Genomic DNA, 21163 nt, shown 5'->3' with positions numbered 1-21163 from the left:
TTTTTAGCCATGGATTTGATGAGCTCAGCAACTGCTTCCTTTCTACAAACATGCTGAATGTGATTCAAAGTATATTCTCAGGGTAAGAATACTTTTCACTACTTTGGCATTTTAATATGGCCTAAAAGCTAACATATGTGAGATTTATATCCACTTTTAGGCACCTTTACATTGACAAGTGTGCTGTAGAAGTGCTTGAATGTACATTCAAGTCAAACCCTGAAAATATACTTTGATACAACACAGTGGGAAATAGCCTAATTAAAATAAAGATTAAAGGCTATTGCATTAGCCAGCATGTGCTAAAACTTGCTTCAGTTTAAGAAGATTAAAATATCAGTGAATACCTGTTATTATTAATAGAGTTTTATTCTGAAAAGGGCAACTGGTGTATGTTTTACGCAGTAGATTGTGCAGAAGGGAAAGCTGAGTTACTATAGATAATAAATGGCTACAATACTTGCTGAAATTTCTCTTCAACTTGGCTATGCTATGGTAGATTGTAACACAATGTATTCACTACTCAAGGATCGCATAATAATTTTCCATTCTTTTGAACTCTTGTTTCAGATTGTGGAGACAGTGATGTTTATGATGATGTAGATTCCTCAGACTTCCCTCCTCCATCAGCGGGACTCAAGCAAGTGAACATAGGAATTACTCCTCTGATTAAAAATCTTTAATACACTGTGACACATTTTCAAAGTATTTACTAGAGGCAGATTGCTACTAAYGTATGCTTTGTTTGGTGTTGTCAAGTTTTTAGTTCTCCTAACCCTACTTTTGACAATTACAGATGAATGTTCAGTGCTTCCATTTCAAATTGAAACAGTAATGATATTAGACAGCAGAATGCTAATGGCRTGCTTTGAATTTCAACAAATTCAACACCAATGGATAAGAGGTGTAAATGAATACATGCATTAAAAATCCTTTGTTGGAAATGATCTGCATGCAGGCCTCTTCCTATAAAAATATGAAGACTGCTAGGATAAGCACTGTATTTGATCTCAGTTGCTCCAGTATCTTGTGAGAAAAGGAGATAGTGCCTTATGTTATCAGTGTGAAACACATCTGTAAGTGTAAAGTTAAAATTCAAAAACTTTCATCCCTGAACGGGAAGTTTGGACCATCTCGATAGCACAGATAAGTATCTGACTGCAGAGATAACTGCAATTTGTTGCATTCTACCATCACTGACTTCGCTCAGTTGGAGCTGCAAAGAGCACACTACAATAACCTAGTTTGGAGGCACCAAAAGAGAGAGCTTTTTAAGTGCGTACATCCAATGGAAATGATATGGCCCACCTTAGTCTAGGCTATTTCAAGCATACTCATACATTCTTCATCAGTGAAACTGTCATCTGCAACTCCTAGACAAGTCAGAAAACCAGAGAGTAAGACCTTAAATTCCCTGGTACAGAATGAGGAAAGCCAGTTAAGGAATAGAAACCCTGCCATGCCCATTGACACAACTTGTCATGGATGTGGAAAAAACAGTAGAGCTCAAAATGGATCCTTGGTTTTGTGCATGTTGTGCAGATTCCCTGGAGTAGGAATGTCTTATGTATGCACATAAGAACTAAGGCAACTGTTATATGAAAGACTAAGACAATCCAGCTGCCGCTACGGTGAGACATATTATATTCAGGCTATTGCCCAAAGATCTGTAGAATTCAGAAAAATTGTCCCTTTCCTAGAGATTCTAAAATGATGTGTGTTGTTTATAAAATCTGTTTTTGGTAGTTGTAAAGTTCTCATTCCTATACTACATAGATGCTTTGAAAATTTTTGTATATTCATTTTAGTAGATATATTAATATCAGAACTTACGAAAATAGAAAAGTATGAAAAAAATCCCAACTGTTTGTCTTCTGAAATCAAGTCTCTATTGTATTATATTTATCTATATTATTTTTATAGAGAGAAAAGAAGATATACATGAAAGTAAACTCAGTTTCACTGAAATTATCAGAAAGTTTGTCAATACATCATATACGTTGCTAATTTTGTTTCATCTGTAACCTTGTATTTTAGATCATCAAAATCAGTGAGCCTTGGAAAAGGAAAACAAGATGAGAAAGATGCGCGAAAGTTGAAAAAGATGGAGAGAGAAGAAAAAGAATTCAGAAAAAAGTTCAAAGTAAGTCTTATTCACACAGAATATAATGACCAATATGTCTTTATAGTATTCTCTAATTTRTTTCCTTGTGAGTATAACCTCTGAAAGGTGACTAGTATTTATGGGTTGAATGTTCAGATTTAATGGCAGGATATATATGAACTCACTATTCTAAACACAGATTTTAAATTCCCATTCTTATTTTTTCCATTAAATGCAGATCTTGCAAACACTTTCAAAAGAACATCATTAATTTCACTGCCATTATGATAGTAACAAAAAAACCCTCAGCTTGTAATATAAAAAAAATTTCTTTTAAATTGACCAATTTGATTGAAAATTAAATAGAATGTCACCAAAAAGCAGCTTCAAGCTGTGTAGAAGAACTAACTCAGCAAACATCTATAATAATTCTAGGCATTTATGGCTTTGAAAAGATAGAAAAACACAATAATTACTTGGTTCTCAAAACACTCTCCATTTCCACTATAGCAGGAAAATATTCTTACCCTAAATTTGATTGATTCTAGGTGCTAAGCTGTTCCTGARATTACACATGCTCTGCATGCAGAAAATTGTGACTTGTTCAAGCTCACATCATACATAAAATGTCAATGCTTGGACTTAAGACTTAGCAGGATGTATAAACTGTAATCAGAGAAGAAGCTGGCTTGATCTAGAATTTGGTTTTCATCCATCTGCTACTCTTTTTGCTAATGTTAGAAGTCATTAATATGAAATTCTTTGTATTTTTTTAAATTGTGTGACTGTACTAGCTGTTTCAGTTTAATGCTTTATAAAAATACTGTTACAGAAACAGAGATATAGTTCTGCATGAGGTAAACAAGTAAGGCATTCATCAGTGATCTAACTTACTTCTCAGGAAAGCCACTGTCAAAATTCAAGTAACACCCAGAGTTTTTGAAAATCCTACCTTTGAAAACTACAGGTTTTTACCAGCAGAATTTGGAACATCAGAATTTCTGTCTCAGGCTTGACACCAGCAAACTTTCATTTTCGGGGGGGGGGGGGAAGAGGGAGAGACTAGGATTTAATACTAACTGTGCAAATCACAGTGAATTATAACTTATAACATTGTCATTTGTGATGCACAAATCTTTAAAGAGGTCATACATCTGAGTAATAGCCAAAACAGGTTTCATGCATTTTGTCCCTACCAAGACTCTGTGATGCAGGAACAGGAAGGATGGCTTGTTCACAACAAATAGTATTTATCTCCTTTATGAGAATTTGGAAGCRTAATACATTCTCAAGTGTTCCACTAGTGGAATTTGGCTAAAATTTGAATAAATTTCCCATCTTKCAGATGCTTTCAGAGTAGAGGCCAAAACTGAATGAATAAGGACAAAGAGTGAAAATCCAGTTTTAGATACTGGATCCAGATTGGAGTTATCATGCTTTGATAACAGTATGGGATAGTTTACATTTGATGAAAAGAGAATCTTGCACTTGAGAGATGCCAGTCTGATCCTTTCTGAAGCAGCAATGAATGCAGATATTACCATGCAGTTGTATATTTGTATGAGAAATACTCACACTTCATATCAAAAATGATTTCCAGCATAGGACCTTTTTGACTGTGTGCCACTTTTTCACTTGTAATTCTGTCAACAGTCTGATAAATAGCCTGGAAATTTCTTAGTTGAATAAAACCTACAATTTATACCCTTGCAAGGGGTTTAGATCTTCAAACCTCTGATAACCACCATAACCAACCAGCCTGCAAAATGATCATTTGTRAGTGCTAATAGCAATAATGGACACAGACACTAGATAGCATAAACGATCATTTACCTGACTTTCAGAAAGTTAGCAATAAATGGGAATATATTGTTATAAAACATGTATGATCATAGCTTTTGCATTAATGTTTTTAATCTAGCATCTCTTTATTTATTTTTACAGTTTGAAGGTGAAATTAAAGTTCTTTATTCTACCACCACAATCCATGATTTACCACAAAGAAGATGGGGGTCTAAAGACTTACAGGTTAAACCAGGGGAGTCTCTTGAAATTATAGAAAATACAGATGATACCAAGGTCCTGTGCAGGAATGAAGAAGGAAAATGTAAGTTTTATTGAAAAACTGTAGTATAGAATGCATGTGCTATTAATTAGGCTGTCAGAGATGACTGTTCAGCACATGTCAGAAGAAAACCCTCTTCAAACAGAGACTAATACATATATTTTTCCTTGTCTGATGGTTGACAATAGGTAGGATACTGTTATTTTATTATTATTATTATTACTTACGGCAGTTCCTRGAGTATCTTACAGTGCGTTACTCAGATAGAAGAGGCAGACCAAATGTGAGAGGAAGGAAAAAWTGTTTATGTAAAACTTTGCATCAACTAAGATTAGCAAATGTTTTGGGGTGCTTTTGTCTTTCACCACTTGCCATGCAGAATATAGCTATGATACCACACAGAATCTAGGAAAGCAGTAGAATCCTTGCTGCACCTCTTAGAAGCATTTGCCCATTGATTTCAGCCAAGAGAAAATGGCAGTATTCTTACTAGCTCTTACTTTGGATTGCCAGAGCTGGAGTTTAATCTTTTCAACAGGCTAGGGAGGAGAAGGAGTCTTCCCCTAGCCCCAAGCAGCTCCAAGGCGCATACAATCATCGGTGTGCCTGCCTGTTTTGGGAGCTGTCAAGGCAGCAGCTGCAGCTACACGTCCTTCCAGCGTTTCTTTGGAAGCCTTGGCCAGGGTCAGGGAAGCATTGGCAGAAGTCACTACATTCTTTGGAGAAGTCTGGATCATCTACTGTTCGTTTTGATTTTTTAATATGCATCTGCTACAATATTTTTCAGATCTCCCAATAAGAATTTACTGTGTGTGGGAATAGAGTATGTTTGAATAACAGCTTTCTATGTAAACAACTCACCTTCATTGTTTATCACTGCCCTAACTAAAAGGCAGTCCAGTGCCATATACCTCTGAAGTGGATTTAGTAACCTTTCTGTTATTGTTTTCCCTGTATACTCATCTGTTATATCTGGAATATAACCTTTTCCCTGGCAGGCTGGCAGGATGCAGAAGATTTTCTTACATAACCACACATAGGTCTTTCAAAATATGGATTGACCTAGTGTAGCCTCTTCCCCAAGAGCAGCTTTCAGTGCCATGCTTTTTGAATTAAGCTACTAAAAACAAAGTRGAAAGTAGTTCATGTTGTTTGTTTTCCTCTCAGTAGTCTTCAAAGCCTTTCAAATGGTGACAGAACCTACTGCTTTGCTAGGCATAAAAGAGCAAAACAAATAAAAATACCCTCCCTGAAAAACTTTGAATAGATCTTTGTCAAATTTCACATTAATTAGGAAGGCTCAAATCCTACTATATTTAARTTCCTGACAGTTTTGGTTATTTGCTATAGTTGGAGTAGATTCATATCTTAAAAGTATAATTTAACTTTTTGAAGGCTAGATAGACTGAAAATCAACAGTTAAAAATATTCTTGTTACTTTCTTGCATATGAATTCTTCCATTCATCCTTCAACTTATGATGTACTTCTGTAGCTTCTACGCCTCCACTGGCAGTCAAACRAAAATAGGAATTACATTTTAACATCCTCCCACCTTGCTGAGCAAGGACTGATGAGCTTAGGAATATATTCTGCTGTGAGTTATTTTTATAGTTACCAAATGATTTGAAATTACCGAAGTGACACAASGAACTGCTTCTCATTTGCTCTCAAGCCCCTTGTTACTACTGCCTTGGTCAGATCCATATATCTTTTGAGATACAGAAGATCTTTCAATTCACTTTCATGGACTTTGCTTAAACATTAGGATGTGGATGAATGTCAGTACTTGAAAATGTAGGCTGTGCMCTCTCCAAGCCTCCTTTACACTGCCAGAAAGCTGTAGGCATGATGCATCATAGCTTTCAGTTACTCTAAGTGACAAAGACTGAGTTTGCTGATCTACTCCCCTATTTCCCTATTATAGAAGCCACACAAATATGAATGAACTAGACAAAACTTTGGACATCTAACCTTGGAGCCTTATTCCTGATTAGAAAAGAGTCTGAAAGAGTGCAGAGTGGTCAGAAGCTGTCTGCAACACACCTAAGGGCTAGGGATGCTTAGGAGATTCTAGCCTTGAGGCTCCTGCCTCAAGGTTAGTCTTTGCAGTGTTAGGGCTATCATTTACTATGTGTGTTTGTTTTGCAAGCGTATTATGTTTAGGTACCAKGACTGCAACTGAAGAAACTTTCATGTAGATCTACATGAGAAAATGAAAATTAAAAACAGAGAAGATGAGACTGGCTGAGTGATTTTAAATGACTCCCAATAAGACTTCAGGARTCCTGTAAATTACTGGAGTCTGCTTAAAGAGAATTTTAAAAGGATGATGTCTTTAAACAAAATTCCATTTCCCTGCTTTTATCTCAGATAAAGGGCTGAGAAAAGAGAACCAGGAAAAGAAAATGCTGAATAGACAAGAGCCTAAGTGTAGTGGCTTGCATTTAGCCTGAGAAACTACACAGATGACTGAAAATCTGCAGTTTTGAATTCTTTGGACTGTTCAAGATTCTTGCAATTTAACTATCTTGATAGGCAAAAATGGTAATAGAATTTTTGTAAGTATCGAATCTTCATGAATACAGGCAAATTAAGCATCTATTTTATCTAACACAGATGCAATCAAATATTAAATGCATAGAAATATTTTTCCACTTTCTTAGCAACAAGATTTTGTATCATTTTTTTCAAAGGATGACAGTAATAATTGTAAGTTTTGGTTACTGTTTTAAATAAGAAAACAGGTAATTTATTATTTAGCTTTCTTACAAAGAGAGAGATATAGTTTTATGACTAATTTAAAACAGCATTATTGAGCTTATAGAAACTTTACCTAACACATATTGGTTTATATAGAGGGTTAAGAAGGTTATTTTTCATCCTGATTGYATTCATTTAACTGTTAATTCATAAACTGAAGTAAAGCAGCTTAGTGTCAAATAAAATATTGTTACATGAAATTAATGCCTTTCAGGCAACATTCAGCTGTTACACAAGAGCATAATTTCCTTTAAAAATGCATTGATTTTAATGTATAATGGCCTTCACAGAGCAAATCACTCATTTTTCGTATGTTATATAAGACGGGCTATCAGTATAGCACATTCTAGAAAAAAATGTTTTTATTTGAGATTTATAGCAATATGCTATATCTACCTATATTTTAAGATGGAAATATACCAACTTAAAATGAATTATACAAATATTTCTTTACAGAGAAAAGTTCKATATAAGAAATAGTTACTTATTACTATTTACAGAACTATTCAGGATATTATTCTTGTCAGATAACTTTTCCAAAATTCCATATAAGAATCCTGCGGTGTTTTTACATGTCAAAACATCTGCCAGTTGAAGATTCTGATAATTCAGCATCTTTTGGGCATCGTACGAGGTCATTGTGTTTGATATTAATTTGTGAGGGAAAGTAGTAAAAGTTACAGATCTTGTAAAGGGCCTTTTCAGTTAGAATAGAATTAGCAATGAGTTGTAAAAAATGCTTGAAAAAATGTCACGTGAAATATGAGATTCTTTAGGTAGACATTACTATGGTTTTTGTTTGTTTTCTTAAGGATACTTTAATGTCTTGTGTGTCAGAAAAGTTCAAATAAATAAGTAAAGAATTCCTTTAGGTAAAATAGTAAGATCTGGAGGTTGATGTAAATCGACCTGAAATATCACCACCAGAAATACTAGCAGAAAAGTGGTGTTTTCTGTACTACATGATGATTTCTCTACATTCAAGGAGCAATAGCAGCTTTGCAAAGAATGCAAAGGAATTTTACAAGTAAAGCTAATTAATTAATTCTAAAACCTGTGAATATGGTGGAGTGCATGAATTATTGAAAAAGCAGCATTTTAGCTTGACTATTTAAGCCTCCAACTCAATAAAAGAAGGAAATTTATATGGTARTTTCAAATCTAATGAAAGATGACTTGTCCCTTTAAAAACTGTACCATTTTGTCTGTACAAACATACTAATGTTTACCTATATATATGYAATTATTATTACTAGTTTTGCTTTGGTTATCTGCATTATGCCAATTGACAGGAAAGTGTATCAGCAGAGGTGTTTTACCAAGGAAAGCAAGTAAATTTTTCAAAGGATTAMATATGTATGTGTGGTTTTGTCTGAYTCTATTAGTAATGCAACAGGATGATAGATTAATTCACTGGTGAGCAGCTGTTCTAATATCTTTCCACATTCTCACATAAAAGAAAATTATCAAACTGATACAATTTAAAAATTTTAAACAATTATGGTTAATAGTAATTAACTGATGTATGTATCTTGAGAGACATTTTTATCCCATTAGGAAACTACACATATTTCTTCAAATTCGGTRTGATAGCAAAATTTTCCATTTACATGATTATCCATCTATATATTTTCCTATCTGAAATATGTATTTCACGATACTGAGAAAAATCTGCATTTGAGTMGCTCTAGAAGCAGAAGAAATATCAGGAATATTTGAATTTAACTTAAATACATATATATTTCAATTTTACAGATGGSTATGTTCTGAGAAGCAATTTAGTTGAGAAGTAAGTACCAAATGATCATTTTGAAAAAATTACTTTAATATTCAGTTTTATTCTGAACTATTTGTTAAGTAACAGGGAAATTTAATTATTTTAGTATGTACTAGTCCTGTAAATTCAATTTTTTTTGGGGGGGGGAGGGGAGGAGTTTAGCTTTCTCAAGAATTAATCACATACACGTATGCTAGAAATAATCCAGGGCTACGTTCCTCATTGCTTACCCATAAACTCTGGTTTAAACCATKAAAAATGCCATAAATTGAGTATTATTGGGACTGCAATCTATTAATAAATTATACATTAATGTAACTAAGTGCATAGARGCCAATTTCAAATGTGTAACTAAACTAACCATTTTTCTTTATTTTTATTTTTATTTCAATCCTATTTGAGAAGATTTGGTGTTGCTCAGAATTATGTGGAGTTCAGCATTTAGGATCTAATTCAAAGCCCTTGTCAGACAAAGCCTTTCCATTTCCTTCAATGGGTTTTATTTTAGGCTTTAAAATATTAAATCAGATATCTGTTTTAGAATTCAGGCCCACAAACATTTATATAAGTGCTTAACATACATAAATAGCCTTATTGGCTTCCAGGGGACTATTCATGTGTTTTTAGTGACACATTTTGAAAATTCCTACTACRTGTGGTGCCTATGTCATTTGTAGACATTACCTAAATTCATTATCTAGAAAGCTTTTCCTCCAAAACCAYTGTCACATTGCCAAGTACAAGAACAAATAAACATTGCAGGGACATACTGATTTTCTTCACTCATATTTCCTGATTTTGATTTAAAAATTCAGCAAGAATTTCATTTTTAACATAACTATATCKATGCGTTTGTTAAAATAGCCACTGAAAAAAATATATTTTTAAATTCTGTTAACAAAGGAAGCCTATGAATTTAGAAAGAAATATATCCAGCTTTACCCTTCACTGAAAATTCTTTGACCAGGCCATCTTGCTCAGTCCTCTAAATTATAATAATGCTAAAATATAGCTAAAACCTGTGGATGAAGCTGTCATTTTGCTGGTTAGCAAATGAATTACTTGATACTTCTCTAAACCATGCTACTCATTTTATTTCTGCATGCAAATAGAAATATTAATTTATTAAATTTAAATTATTTTATTAAATRCATTATTTTCCACTTTTTCTATTTTACAGTGATGGAGAGATTTATGATGACATTGGTGATGGTACGTTAGATATTTCAAGCMATACTTAATTCAATTATAACAAATAACTTCATCCTTGAATCAAAGTACTACAGAATACTAATATATTTGCATTTTATCTCTATTTCAGGTTGCATCTATGATAATGACTAATGCTGAATTCTGTGAGTTAAGAGCTTCATGGAGAATTAAAATTTATATTGAACTTCCTCATTGTCAAAGACAAGGAAATCACCAAAGTTGACTGGTTACAGCTTATTCAGTTACATCCTGTCTACTTGACAAGTTTGGTTAGCATTTTTTTATAACTTCAGGGTTTTGTCATCAGTTGCTTTGTATGACATTTTTACTGCTATTTATCAGAGCAATTAAAATCCAGGGAAGATAAACTAAAGTTAAAGTTACCATCTTCTGCTTCCTTTCTATATTTGTCACAGTCCATGTATAAGAAGTCCCAAAGCTATACCCAAAGAGGCCAGTTCAGTTCTGTGAAGGATGCAGAGGAAAATAAGCCTCTGTAACAGGTTTTTCTCCAACTCTTTTCTATTAAGCACCAGGGAATGCCACTCTGGGGAGGATAATATCCTGAAAAGAAATGCCTGTCTTTGGTGATAAGATCCAATTGTAAAAACAGGAAATAAAAAGTGGGTATTGAGAAGACAATATATTGCTGACCTGCCATTCCAGTTGTAATAGTGTTAGCTACACTGACATGTACAGCCATGTACCTTTATTGCTAAAGTTTTATGTTGCACTAGTAATAGAATATAGTTTTCTAAAATTTACTTAATTATTTTGTAAGTACTTTTTGACTAATATTAATAGTAMAACAGTAAGCATAAGTTATATATGTTACATACAGCACACTGAGATATAAAACATGGAAAATTCTAATTTATAGTATATTTTTGGTCAGAATATTTTCAGAATGTTTCAGCTAAGATTTAATTTTTGTTTAGTTTAAAGATATATTTTTGTCACTATAGCTATTTAGGCATTAAAATGGACCAGGAGGTTACGATAAACTGGTGGGAAATATCTTCTAAAATAAAAAAAAAAAAAAAAAAAAAAAAAAAAAAAAAAAAAAAAAAAAAAAAAAAAAAAAAAAAAAAAAAAAAAAAAAGTATGTATATGTATCTGTGTATATTTATCACACCATTTTGATGCTATATTTTTCTTTTAAGTATTGCTGTTTTACATTGGGCTTAGCTAAATGATAGTATATAAATTAAACATTTCAGAAACATTATAGAAAGAACATTTATTCCTAACACACCCCAAATCATTAGCAATGCTGTTATATAGCAGAGCAATAGCAAAATAAAAGAACCAGTGRACCRTAATAAAAAATATCACTTTACACTTACTCATATATCAAAATCCACTGGAAATCAAAGGAAATTTACAGTGAACTCCCAACAGGAAGATCGTGTACAGAAAATAGAGCATTTATTTGTAATCTGTGGTGCTTAGGGTATAGTGCTAGCTGTCAATAACGTGTTACAATGTATATGGCTGAATCAGTGCAGGTAACTCCTCTTGATAATCAAGTTTCCTATAATCCTCCAGAGAAGTGAGATGCRCTATGCAAACCAATGCAATGTAGCAAGCTAGCAAGTCTGGATGAAAAATATAAAGTCAGAAATTCTGGGTCTGCTGAAGTCAGTGGGAGTTTTGTTACTACCTTCAGTAAGCTGAGATTTCGTCTTACAYGAGTGTTTCTTTCTTATTGATGGTTCCAAGTACAGTAAATCTCTAGGGACATACAATGCTATTAGGATGTCAAACATAAAATTAACTGTAGAGATAAGAGCCAATAAGCTGTTCTATACTATATTTAAAATCATTGATACTGTGCTCTAGTACCTGGTGCTAGTGTGGTAATTGTAAGTAAACTTGAGTTTCCAGTTCTATGTTTGCTATTCAAAGCAGCATCCAAACATACAAATAGCCATTTTAAATGTGTAAATATCAGCACCAGCACCAAAATTTAAAACATAATCTTGTGCATTAAGTACAATAAATGTGGCTGACTATTCAGCTGCTGCTGTTTTGTTTGTTTTTCAGGGGTGTTCAAGAGGCTATATGCATAAAATTAGTGATATGCTAAAGAACTGAGGGGGAACTCAGACTTTCAGAAACATAAAACCATTTGACAGTTAATAATAGGATAAATACATTCATAGTTTCCCCAGTTAAATATTTCAAAAAGAGTTTGTATTAAATTCCAGAATACACGCCCAATCTTGTTTCAGCTGTAACTGATAATAGAACTTTGCATGCTATTGTAGGACCAACATAGGAACTTTATGTTGTATGAACTTTAAATTGTATTAAAGGACTTGAGTGAAATACAACCTGTTTGTGTCCCCCTGCATAAATGTGAATTTTACTCTTTGTGGGAATTTTGGTTATATATTTTGGCTACCCTTTCCATTTTTTCAAGCTTGGTGTGATAGATGTAGCTACTGTGCTTCCTTATTGATTATACTGACTCTGAATTAGCCTCATGATGCACTAAATGATCATAAGAAACCATCATAAGATACTTCAAGCTGAAAATCTGTGCTTTCTGCAAAATACAGTGTGATTRGAATAGGGTGTTGAAATGTGTAATAAGGTATTATACATTGAAAATTACTGGTATTGTATATTTTTCTTTTAGTTATTTTACCAATGCCCTTACTGCAAACAAGTTTTTTCTTTCTTCAGAATATAATAGGCTTTCTTAGAAGAAATATGGATGCACCACATTCTGCCAAAGCAGAAGAGCAGTATCTAAAAAATAACTTGAATATTATCACTGWGCAGCAGACATAGTGAAAATTGACTTATTACTGCTGTGATGGCAGTACAGCTACAGTGTGGCATTTATTTATCAGTAATTGCTTTTCAGAATTTTCAGTAAGCAGAAAAACAGAAAAATCTGAACTTAAACATTTTAATCAAAATTATATTTAGGTGTTTCTCATATGTAATTTGTTCTATTATCTTTAAAAAATCATAATGAAAGAAACGGAAAGCTGTTCTTCCTCTTCCTCCCCACTCCCCTCCCCAGCCCTTTCCAAACTCGGTCTACAGTCCTGGAGTATTTGGCTGTGTCTACTAAAACATTCAGCAGTGAAAGCATTAAAGTGTTGACCTACAAATTAGACTTCAGTGTGAAGAGAGGTGGTTTGCGTCTGTGTCCTACCTCTCAGGGTCCCAGTAAACAAGCTAAGCAAAACAAAAACTGGAGGGTGAAAAAGGCTCTTTTTTCCAGTTCAGAAGCTTTAGAGCTTTTTCTCTGCTTTTGCCACAGGCTCTGGACTATAGGAATGCAGCTGATCTCCTGTGCCTTCCTGCGTAAGAGGTTTATATTTTGGATCCACATAATTGCGGATCCCTTGGCTACTCCTCCCACGGCGGTAACAAAACTCTCCTGTGTGTGTGATCTGGTTGCATAACCCACCTCAGCTGGTGGAGTCGYGGGAGCCGAGACGCGAGATTCCCTCTCTTGAGGATTAGCCCTTAGCCCTACAGTAGTTCCTGACACAAAAACGAGCGTCATGCACACGCGCGTGCCTGTGTGTGGCGTGTCTGTGTGTGTTAAGTCAAATAAGACAACTCCTGAGAACAGTGATGGGCCCATAAAAGAGCACCCTTATGACCTTACATACCAGCCCCAGACCAATCTACACGGAAAGAGCCTTAAGTGAAGCTTCCCTACAAGTACTCAAATGTTACAAAATGCAAGAAACAAGTTTGTATTTGCACAGCCTCAATTCTGCCTGCCTGTGTGGATTTGTCTTTAAATGCGCACGTAGTCTATGATTGCATGAGGGCTCACTATTTTTTTCCACAGGATCCCTGCCTCATTTAGTGCCTGGGCTGGATGAGAGTTAACAGAAAAGCAGTTGTTCAGCCCTGTTCATTCAGTTTCTGCTACTCCTTTGTTTAGTGCAAATCTGCCTAAGCCTGYGCTGCACCCAGAACCATTAGTTTCTCATGGCTTTTCCTGCAGCATTTGTCACACTGATATCTCAGATCCTCACAAATAGTAATGAGTTTATCTTATGAGATAGGAAAACATTTTATCTCCATTTTTACTATATGAAAGGACAACGCAGAGGACAATTTGTGAAACATATCCTTTATTTCTGGGTATAACAACCAGATCGCTACAGCCAAACTAATGATATTGTTAGTGTTTCCCTAAATTAGAACTGTTGCTATTTTCTCTTTCTCTTCTTTGCCTCTCAGTGTGGTTATACATAAAGAGGAGAGAGAGCAAACAGCTTGTGATTAAAAAGTGTTAGCAAATAAAATGGATCCTTCAAAAACACCATGTTTACAGCAACAGAAAGAGAGYTGATAGGGGATACTGAAGAAAATTTAATTTAAATACTAGCTTAGATGATATTCTGAAACTTAATAAAAAATGGGGAGAAATTCTAGAATTGCATGGTCTACTTTATTCCCTCCATTTATATCCTTTGCTTTCTCCAAAGTCCAGTGTTGTCAATGAATCTGTTCACATGCTTTTGAGACAGGTCTATGACTTCAGCCAAAATCAAATATTTATGTGTATATGGCCTGGAAACGTGTCAGGCTCAGTCACCCAAACTAATTCTGAAAAAAAAAAATAACTGATTTATTAGAAGCCATTCATCTAGAATAGTAATGTAGCCTCCACCTCAGCTTCGGAGCTTTTCTAAGAGGCAAGGTATTAGTCCAGCTGAAGGGTCATCCTAAGTGGTATCTACCTGGTAGATAGCTCATGTCACTCAGATTAGCCACAGTGCTGCAGACTGCCATCTAAACGTTCCCCAGGCTTGTGCAAAGCAGCAGCTTGATAGCCTCAGGTCCCCTTCTTTGGCTGGGTGGAGCGAAATTATAATGATCTCACCAAGCCTTTATTCCTTTTGTTTAAATCCAGCTAGCTGCCTGCTCAACATACATAGCATTTTTTTAAACTATCTCTATTTGTCTCCCTCTAAAGCACTTTGACAGAGAGGATTAAACTTCTATTACACATACAGAGTTTCAGACTGAAGGCTTTTTATGTTGTGGGCCTTGTCAAAAAGAATATGGGAAACTGTATTTGTTTTCTTTCTTAACTCACAGCATGTAGAAAGACTGCTTAAACTTAATATGTTCACTGTTAGGCAGAAATGAAGTATGCAAAATGTCAACACATGTGAATGAAATGTGAATTATACAGATACCAAAGGGTTTTAAGAAATGCTCGGCTATTTGGGTTGCTTCAGTACTGTTGTCAAATCCTAGAGCTCAAGTATCATAAGACAAACAAAGGAAAGAAAACTGGCTTATTTTCCTCCCTTTTAATTCTTTTTTTTTTTTTTTTCTTTTGGCCTGATTCCTAATTTTCAAAATCCTAGCAGGAAAAGCTGCTTGCTCCTTCATTTGTGTGTGTGCATTTCAAGTAGAAAATGTACACAAAACACAGGCACAGAAACCAGGAGCTCTGTCCCCTATTCTTGCGGATAGCAGGGACACCCTGTCAGGCTCCTTTCTCTTCTCCCTCATCCCAGCTTCTTTCATGTTCTCCTGGCCTGGACAATGCTGTCAAATACTTTCCAGCTCCTACAGGTAAGCACAGTTTTTTATTTCTATAGTGATTCAAAAAGATAGTGTTTTTCATCGTCATTGCCTTCTTTCGCTGCCTGAGACATTACCTCGTACTCTTCTACTCACTTTCTCTATTACTTCCTGTTCTGTGTAATTATTCCTCTTTCCCCTGATTCCTTGACCATGGCATTCTGTTCTGTGCTTTTCTGCTTCCTTGTTCCTTTCTCTTWCCATCTTTTTTTTACCATTCCCATACTTCTGCATTCTTGCCCCTAGTACTTTCATTTTTATTTCATTTTAAAGGCTGTTCTGCTCAGATGCCCATTTTTTGTGYGATATTCCTAACTCTGTCGGTGACACCAATAGAGATTTTATGACTCAACAGCCACTAAGACTTACAATTTTTGTATTTTGTGTTCTATGGCATTTATCCCATTGTATTTAAAATCAGGCCAAACTTTCTTCTGCCATCAGTATTTTGGAGACCTTTTTTCAGTTATGATTTCAGTTAGATTAAGCTGAGGCATTATATGGAAGTAAATCTCTTTATTGCCAGCTTAAATAAAAAATAGCTATCTTTTCTATCCTGTCTCTTTTTTCTGCTCCTTCCAGTTCTGATAGGAATGTTCATAGCAAGGCACCTCCTGCCAACTGTGTAGGAGAATGKAGCCTGTTCTAATGATATCCACTGCCTGCCGAGCATGTCAGAAATTCAAATATTCTGTGATAATATTTCTATTAAAATGTTAGCAACTCTTTATCAGCCAATGCTCAAAGGAAACCTTAATGGGCTCCTTCAATTTAAGTCTATGAAGACTTAAAAAAATAGTTTCTGCTACCATTAAGATTTTGAATCAGGTTCGCTACCAGTTTGGAATGATGATAAATTATGCTTACATATAGCTTCAGCCCTGTAGATAGAATTTCTTTGGGCTGAAACACTAAACAGCTGTGTTTTTTTTTTGTTTTTTTGGTTTTTTTTTAACTTTTTTTCCTCAGGTCTAATTAATATGCCAACAATACGTAGACTCAGCACCTGTTGCTTTTCACAGCTTCAACAGGACTGTGCGGTGCAGAATGCTGTGGAAAATCTTACATGAATTGCTGCCCAAATGTGAGGTTGCACTAATTAACAATCCAGTTAGCAACCTGTCCAGTTAATCAGGAAGACTTGTTGCATCATTTGACTTTCTGTTATTTTTCAGTTTATTATTGTTGTTTTAGTATGTTACTTCTTGCTACTCTTGCATAATTTTCTGCTCTACACTGTATGCTCTTTTTAAAAATTATTTCTTCCATTATTATATACTGAAGAAATACTGACGTTTTACCCAGTTGCAATCAATTTAGTTTATTAATCCTTTTTTCCTAGCTGAATTTAAAGATATTATATTTTCAAAATAACTTAGATCATGCTATATGCCAAAATCAGCAGCTTTCTGGGGGAGAAAAAAAAGAAAAAAAAAAGGAATGTTTACCAATCTAAAAAGTTGTTAAGAATTTTTTTTTTCCTTAGACAAATTATTTTGGTTTTGCAAACTGTATTTCATATTTCAAATACCATGTATAAAATCCTTTTCTTCCATACAATACATGTAGAAAGACACCTGTTGGATTGCATTTGASAAGGCTAACATAGGAATATATTAAGAATATACTATATCAGCTAAGAGAACAGTCATATTTCTGAGAGGAAATCCAATAGAAACAGCCTTCCTGGGGAGCAAACTGCAAATTACTTTCTTTTTCTCCAAGCCACTTGGTAAACACGAAACCAAAAAGGAAAGATCCGGTTATGGAACTAACACGCTGTGGAGTTTTATGCACATGACTTCAAAGTTTAACGTCAAAAAAAAAAGTCACATAAACTCATGARCTTAGCAGTGCCTTTACACCATACTCTCCTCTCTGCTTGACTTGCTCATTCGTTAGGTCCTGAACTGCCCCAGGCCGAGCAGTTYGGCCACCCACCTCTCCCCTGATGGGGTCTAGACACTATGGTTACATCCCTACTAGAAAATACAAGCAGTGCCAGGACCTTGAGGCTCTCCGCACGCGGGCGTGTGGCCCCTCACGGGCTGCACATTGGCCACTGATCTGCTCTAAACCTGCGTGTAACTTCAGAGCGGCTGTTGGTAGTACAGAACAGCCGATAACTTAGTTACGATGGATCTGTCCAGCCGTTAAAAAGGGTGTCAATGAATAGCATAGCATCCTTCCTTCAATCAGTGGTAGTTTCTTTATACTTTCCTTATTAATATTTCTTAATAGTTGAAAATAGAGCTCATGTCTTATCCCTTCCTAGGCAGTTTGATGGTATTCTTGTGAAGAAAAAAAAAACATAATCAATGACTACATTATTCTTGCTAACAATAAAGCAATAGCAAAAGAAGAACGGATTTCTTGTTCTTTTTAAACCTCATGATCTAATTCATTAGATTCTCTCTTCTTCCTGTTTGTCCCACTGTCACTCAGGATTTAATGTCTTTTTAAAGCCAATTTTATCATACTGCAAATTAAAGAAGATTGTTATAAATATACTTGCGAAAGATAAAAGACTCAACAAGTACAAATCACTGTAGCTCAGCTGAATTCAACATATAAACTTCTTACCTGCAAAACTTGATTCAGGTTTATGTTTTTTCTCCTTCTGTATGGATATAAAAGAGCAAGCTGCCACTGCTGTAGATTTCACATCTATATTGATTCTCATGGAGCTTTAATAATTTAAGCTAGTTAAGGCTCTGCCCCTAGCTTGCTCCTCGCACCTGTGTTTTCTTCATTTAACACAAAAAAGTGGAAAGCTCTTCCCTTTGATTTTCATACTAGATCTTAAATCTTGGAGATTTATAATTCAGATTGTAGTATTCTGTACAGCATATTGCAAAAGCCCAATCTAAGGTCAAAAAAGCTTTCTGCCACCATCAAAATCTTAAGGGGGTGGAGGGACAGCAATCTTCTAAATAGAAAAAGCTAGAATAAAACAGTTGGTTCATGAGTCCTCTGCGTGTACAGGCAAAAATGTAGCTTAGCTTGTTAGAAGTCCCTTTCCACTACTGAACGTGATGAAACATTTCTGCAYCTTTTCAAGATGAAGCTGTCTGTGTAAACCTCCAGATGACAATAGTGTTATATTCTTCTAGCATTGCACTTCAGTTGTAAAAGCAAGTAAGCAAGAAGTTCGCAGGAAACTCTGTTTTAGTATTGGGTTCCTGGCTTTATGAGATTTACCTATAGAAAAGTTATACTCATATGAAATTAAAAATCAAGCTGTAAATTTGAACCAGTCTGATTTCCCATGTCTGATTTTCCCATCTTTTCTTCGTTTAATTTACAGTGATCTAGAAACCAAAAACCAAAAACAATAAATCAAAGACGACACCTTATGCTAGATTAACTCTGTCATGCAGTTATGTCAATATAACTTTACCAATATATCTCTAAAATTGTGTAATTTCTGACACAGACAGGCTGATGAAGACATCTGTTTTCTCTTTGGCAATAATTTTGTCCTCCAAATGAGCAAAATAGCTTCTCTTTTCACATTTCTTCCCTCTTGTGTACTTAGGAGCAATAGACGCCTGATCAGCAAGTTGCTAATGCAAATATGTAGGAAATTTGATAGGTAAGAACCTTTATCTTTTTAAAATTACATTTCTTTGATCCTTTCCCCATATTTAGCAGTAGAACAGAGGAGGGGAAAACCTCCCAAAACAGATCCCGAATTGTCCCTGCTGTTTCGGTTTCTCCCAGGGGAGAGGAGAGCTCCTCACAACAGGCAGGGTTGCGGTTTTCTAAGGGCCAGACCCAGTTAGTAGCTTGTATTTATTTTATTTTATTTTATTTTATTTTATTTTTGTGGAGAGCTGCAACATATTTATGTGGCAGTTAAAGCTAATGCATACTTGTTATTTTCAGTCACCATAACAGAAGCTTAAAAATATATATATTATTTAATTGTGGCAAATATTAATCATATCCCAATCTATTTTCAGTGCAGCCCTGTGGGCTTCTGTAGGCAATTTGCAGGTGACATTATGACACTATTTTGTGTGACGTTATCATAACTTCAGTTTTGTCTGCACAATTTAAATGTAACTCTGAAGAAAGAAAACTCAAAAAGCTCAGAACTAAATGAAAGATTTTGGTGATTAAATGCTGTCTTCTGTCTTCATGGACAAGGCAACAAAAAAGTACCCTAGAGTTTACACCTTACTCTTTTCTTACTATCCATGGGAAAGATGTTCTGGTTCTTTTAAAATACATTGTTTCTGTTTGRCTTTGCATCCGGACAGGAAGGAATAGGTGCCGTAGGGCACTAGCACTTAGCATGAGGGTCTAAAATATTTTATATGTAGATTACAGGTTCAAATCCAATCCAGAATTTTAATAAAAGGCCAATTCTTAGGGCTTCTTCAATGCTTATGTGAAATTAATTACTCTTTAGCATTTCCAGTAAACAGGATACAATATTACTAACTTAAACAGCAGTTAATTTAGCGTTTTCACAAAGTCAAGGCTCCCTGAACATGAAATTTTAAAGGGCAAACCTGAGGCATATAGATGAAGCAATTTAAGAAAGTTATTATCTAGCTCTTTTAATTTTGAAAACTTAGGGTTCTTCAAGAACATTAGCTTCATGCTTAATAATTAAAATAGAAAAGTTGCTAAAAGATGTATTTTTAACTAAATAGACCTGACATAACCAACAAGACCAGACAAGACTATTACAACAGGATTCTTATGTAAGAAGAATCTTATTCTTATAAGCTGGTATGTTAAAAGCGATACTGCTATTTTTCCACTCTGGCTTTACAGATAATTATCTCCTAAGTTAATTTAAAGTATAACCAATGTAAAAATTGCTCTATTGTTTTTCAGATGAAACATTGTGCAGGAATACCTATTAAGATCAGTTTTTTATGAGAAATGCATGATCTAAATTGAAAGACTATCCTTAGGAAGGTGGGGGGTGGAGAGCAGAAAATGACAGTCAGGAAAGCAGGAAAACAATTATCTGTGCTAGGGAAGCTATTTTTGTAGCTGGCTATAGTTCAGTTTGACTATTCCTTGCTATTTTTGTTTCTGAGAATTTGGGAAGTCTGGGTGATAGAACTTGTCTTGTCAGTGGCTGTCCTGAGCTTCAAGACATGCTACGAGGTGCATCTGCTTATTTAAACTTTTGCCTAAATAGGACAAGAACAAATAAATGCAAATAGACTTTTTTATATATAATGGGACTTCTGTAATGAGTTAAATTTTTATACATACGCTGACTTTATTAAGTAGGTTAAGAAACATGAAGGTAAGAAATAGATCGGCACACGAGATTGCAGACCAACTCGTTGAGACTAAATGAAGAAAGCAACCGAAACAGACTTTTTTTTYCTGATTTTAATTACTTCACATATGAAAACGCAGGGTGCTGGAAACATCCTGTGCTTCATGCCAACGGTCGCGCTGCATCCACTTGAGTCACGGCCTCATCACAGGGCGAGGGCAGTTTAAAAAGGAAAAGCAAGCAGAAAAAACCTCTTTCATAGAGACCAGCCCGAGCGCGAGCAGGGATTTCACCCGCCGGACCGAGGCCCTCGGCTGCGGCGGCCGCTTCCCAGCAGCGGCAGCTCCTCAGGAAAACGAGCCGCGGTGCCACGTTTCCCGGCGGAGCGCGCGGCCGGCACAGCAGCGCGAGGC

The 21163-nt window shown here is 35.2% G+C and overlaps 1 protein-coding gene across 1 annotated transcript in view; it reads left to right on the top strand.

The window, feature by feature from the left end:
• The window catches only part of FYB1 (FYN binding protein 1), a 72922-nt gene extending 62277 nt beyond the window's left edge, over positions 1-10645 (top strand). The window contains exons 14-19 of the mRNA XM_085326356.1: positions 571-640; positions 2038-2143; positions 4049-4211; positions 8686-8719; positions 9888-9919; positions 10029-10645. Of these exons, the coding sequence (XP_085182482.1) occupies positions 571-640; positions 2038-2143; positions 4049-4211; positions 8686-8719; positions 9888-9919; positions 10029-10051 (428 nt within the window). The 3' untranslated portion in view covers positions 10052-10645. The remainder of the gene's footprint in view (positions 1-570; positions 641-2037; positions 2144-4048; positions 4212-8685; positions 8720-9887; positions 9920-10028) is intronic.
• Positions 10646-21163: the final 10518 nt, after the last annotated feature.

The sequence above is a fragment of the Rhea americana genome, unplaced genomic scaffold (assembly GCF_003343005.1).
Source record: "Rhea americana isolate MKP2758 unplaced genomic scaffold, rheAme1 scaffold_13, whole genome shotgun sequence".
NCBI classification, from domain to species: Eukaryota; Metazoa; Chordata; class Aves; order Rheiformes; family Rheidae; genus Rhea; species Rhea americana.
Note: the sequence above shows the minus strand (reverse complement) of the source record. Positions and strands in the feature narration are given on the sequence as shown.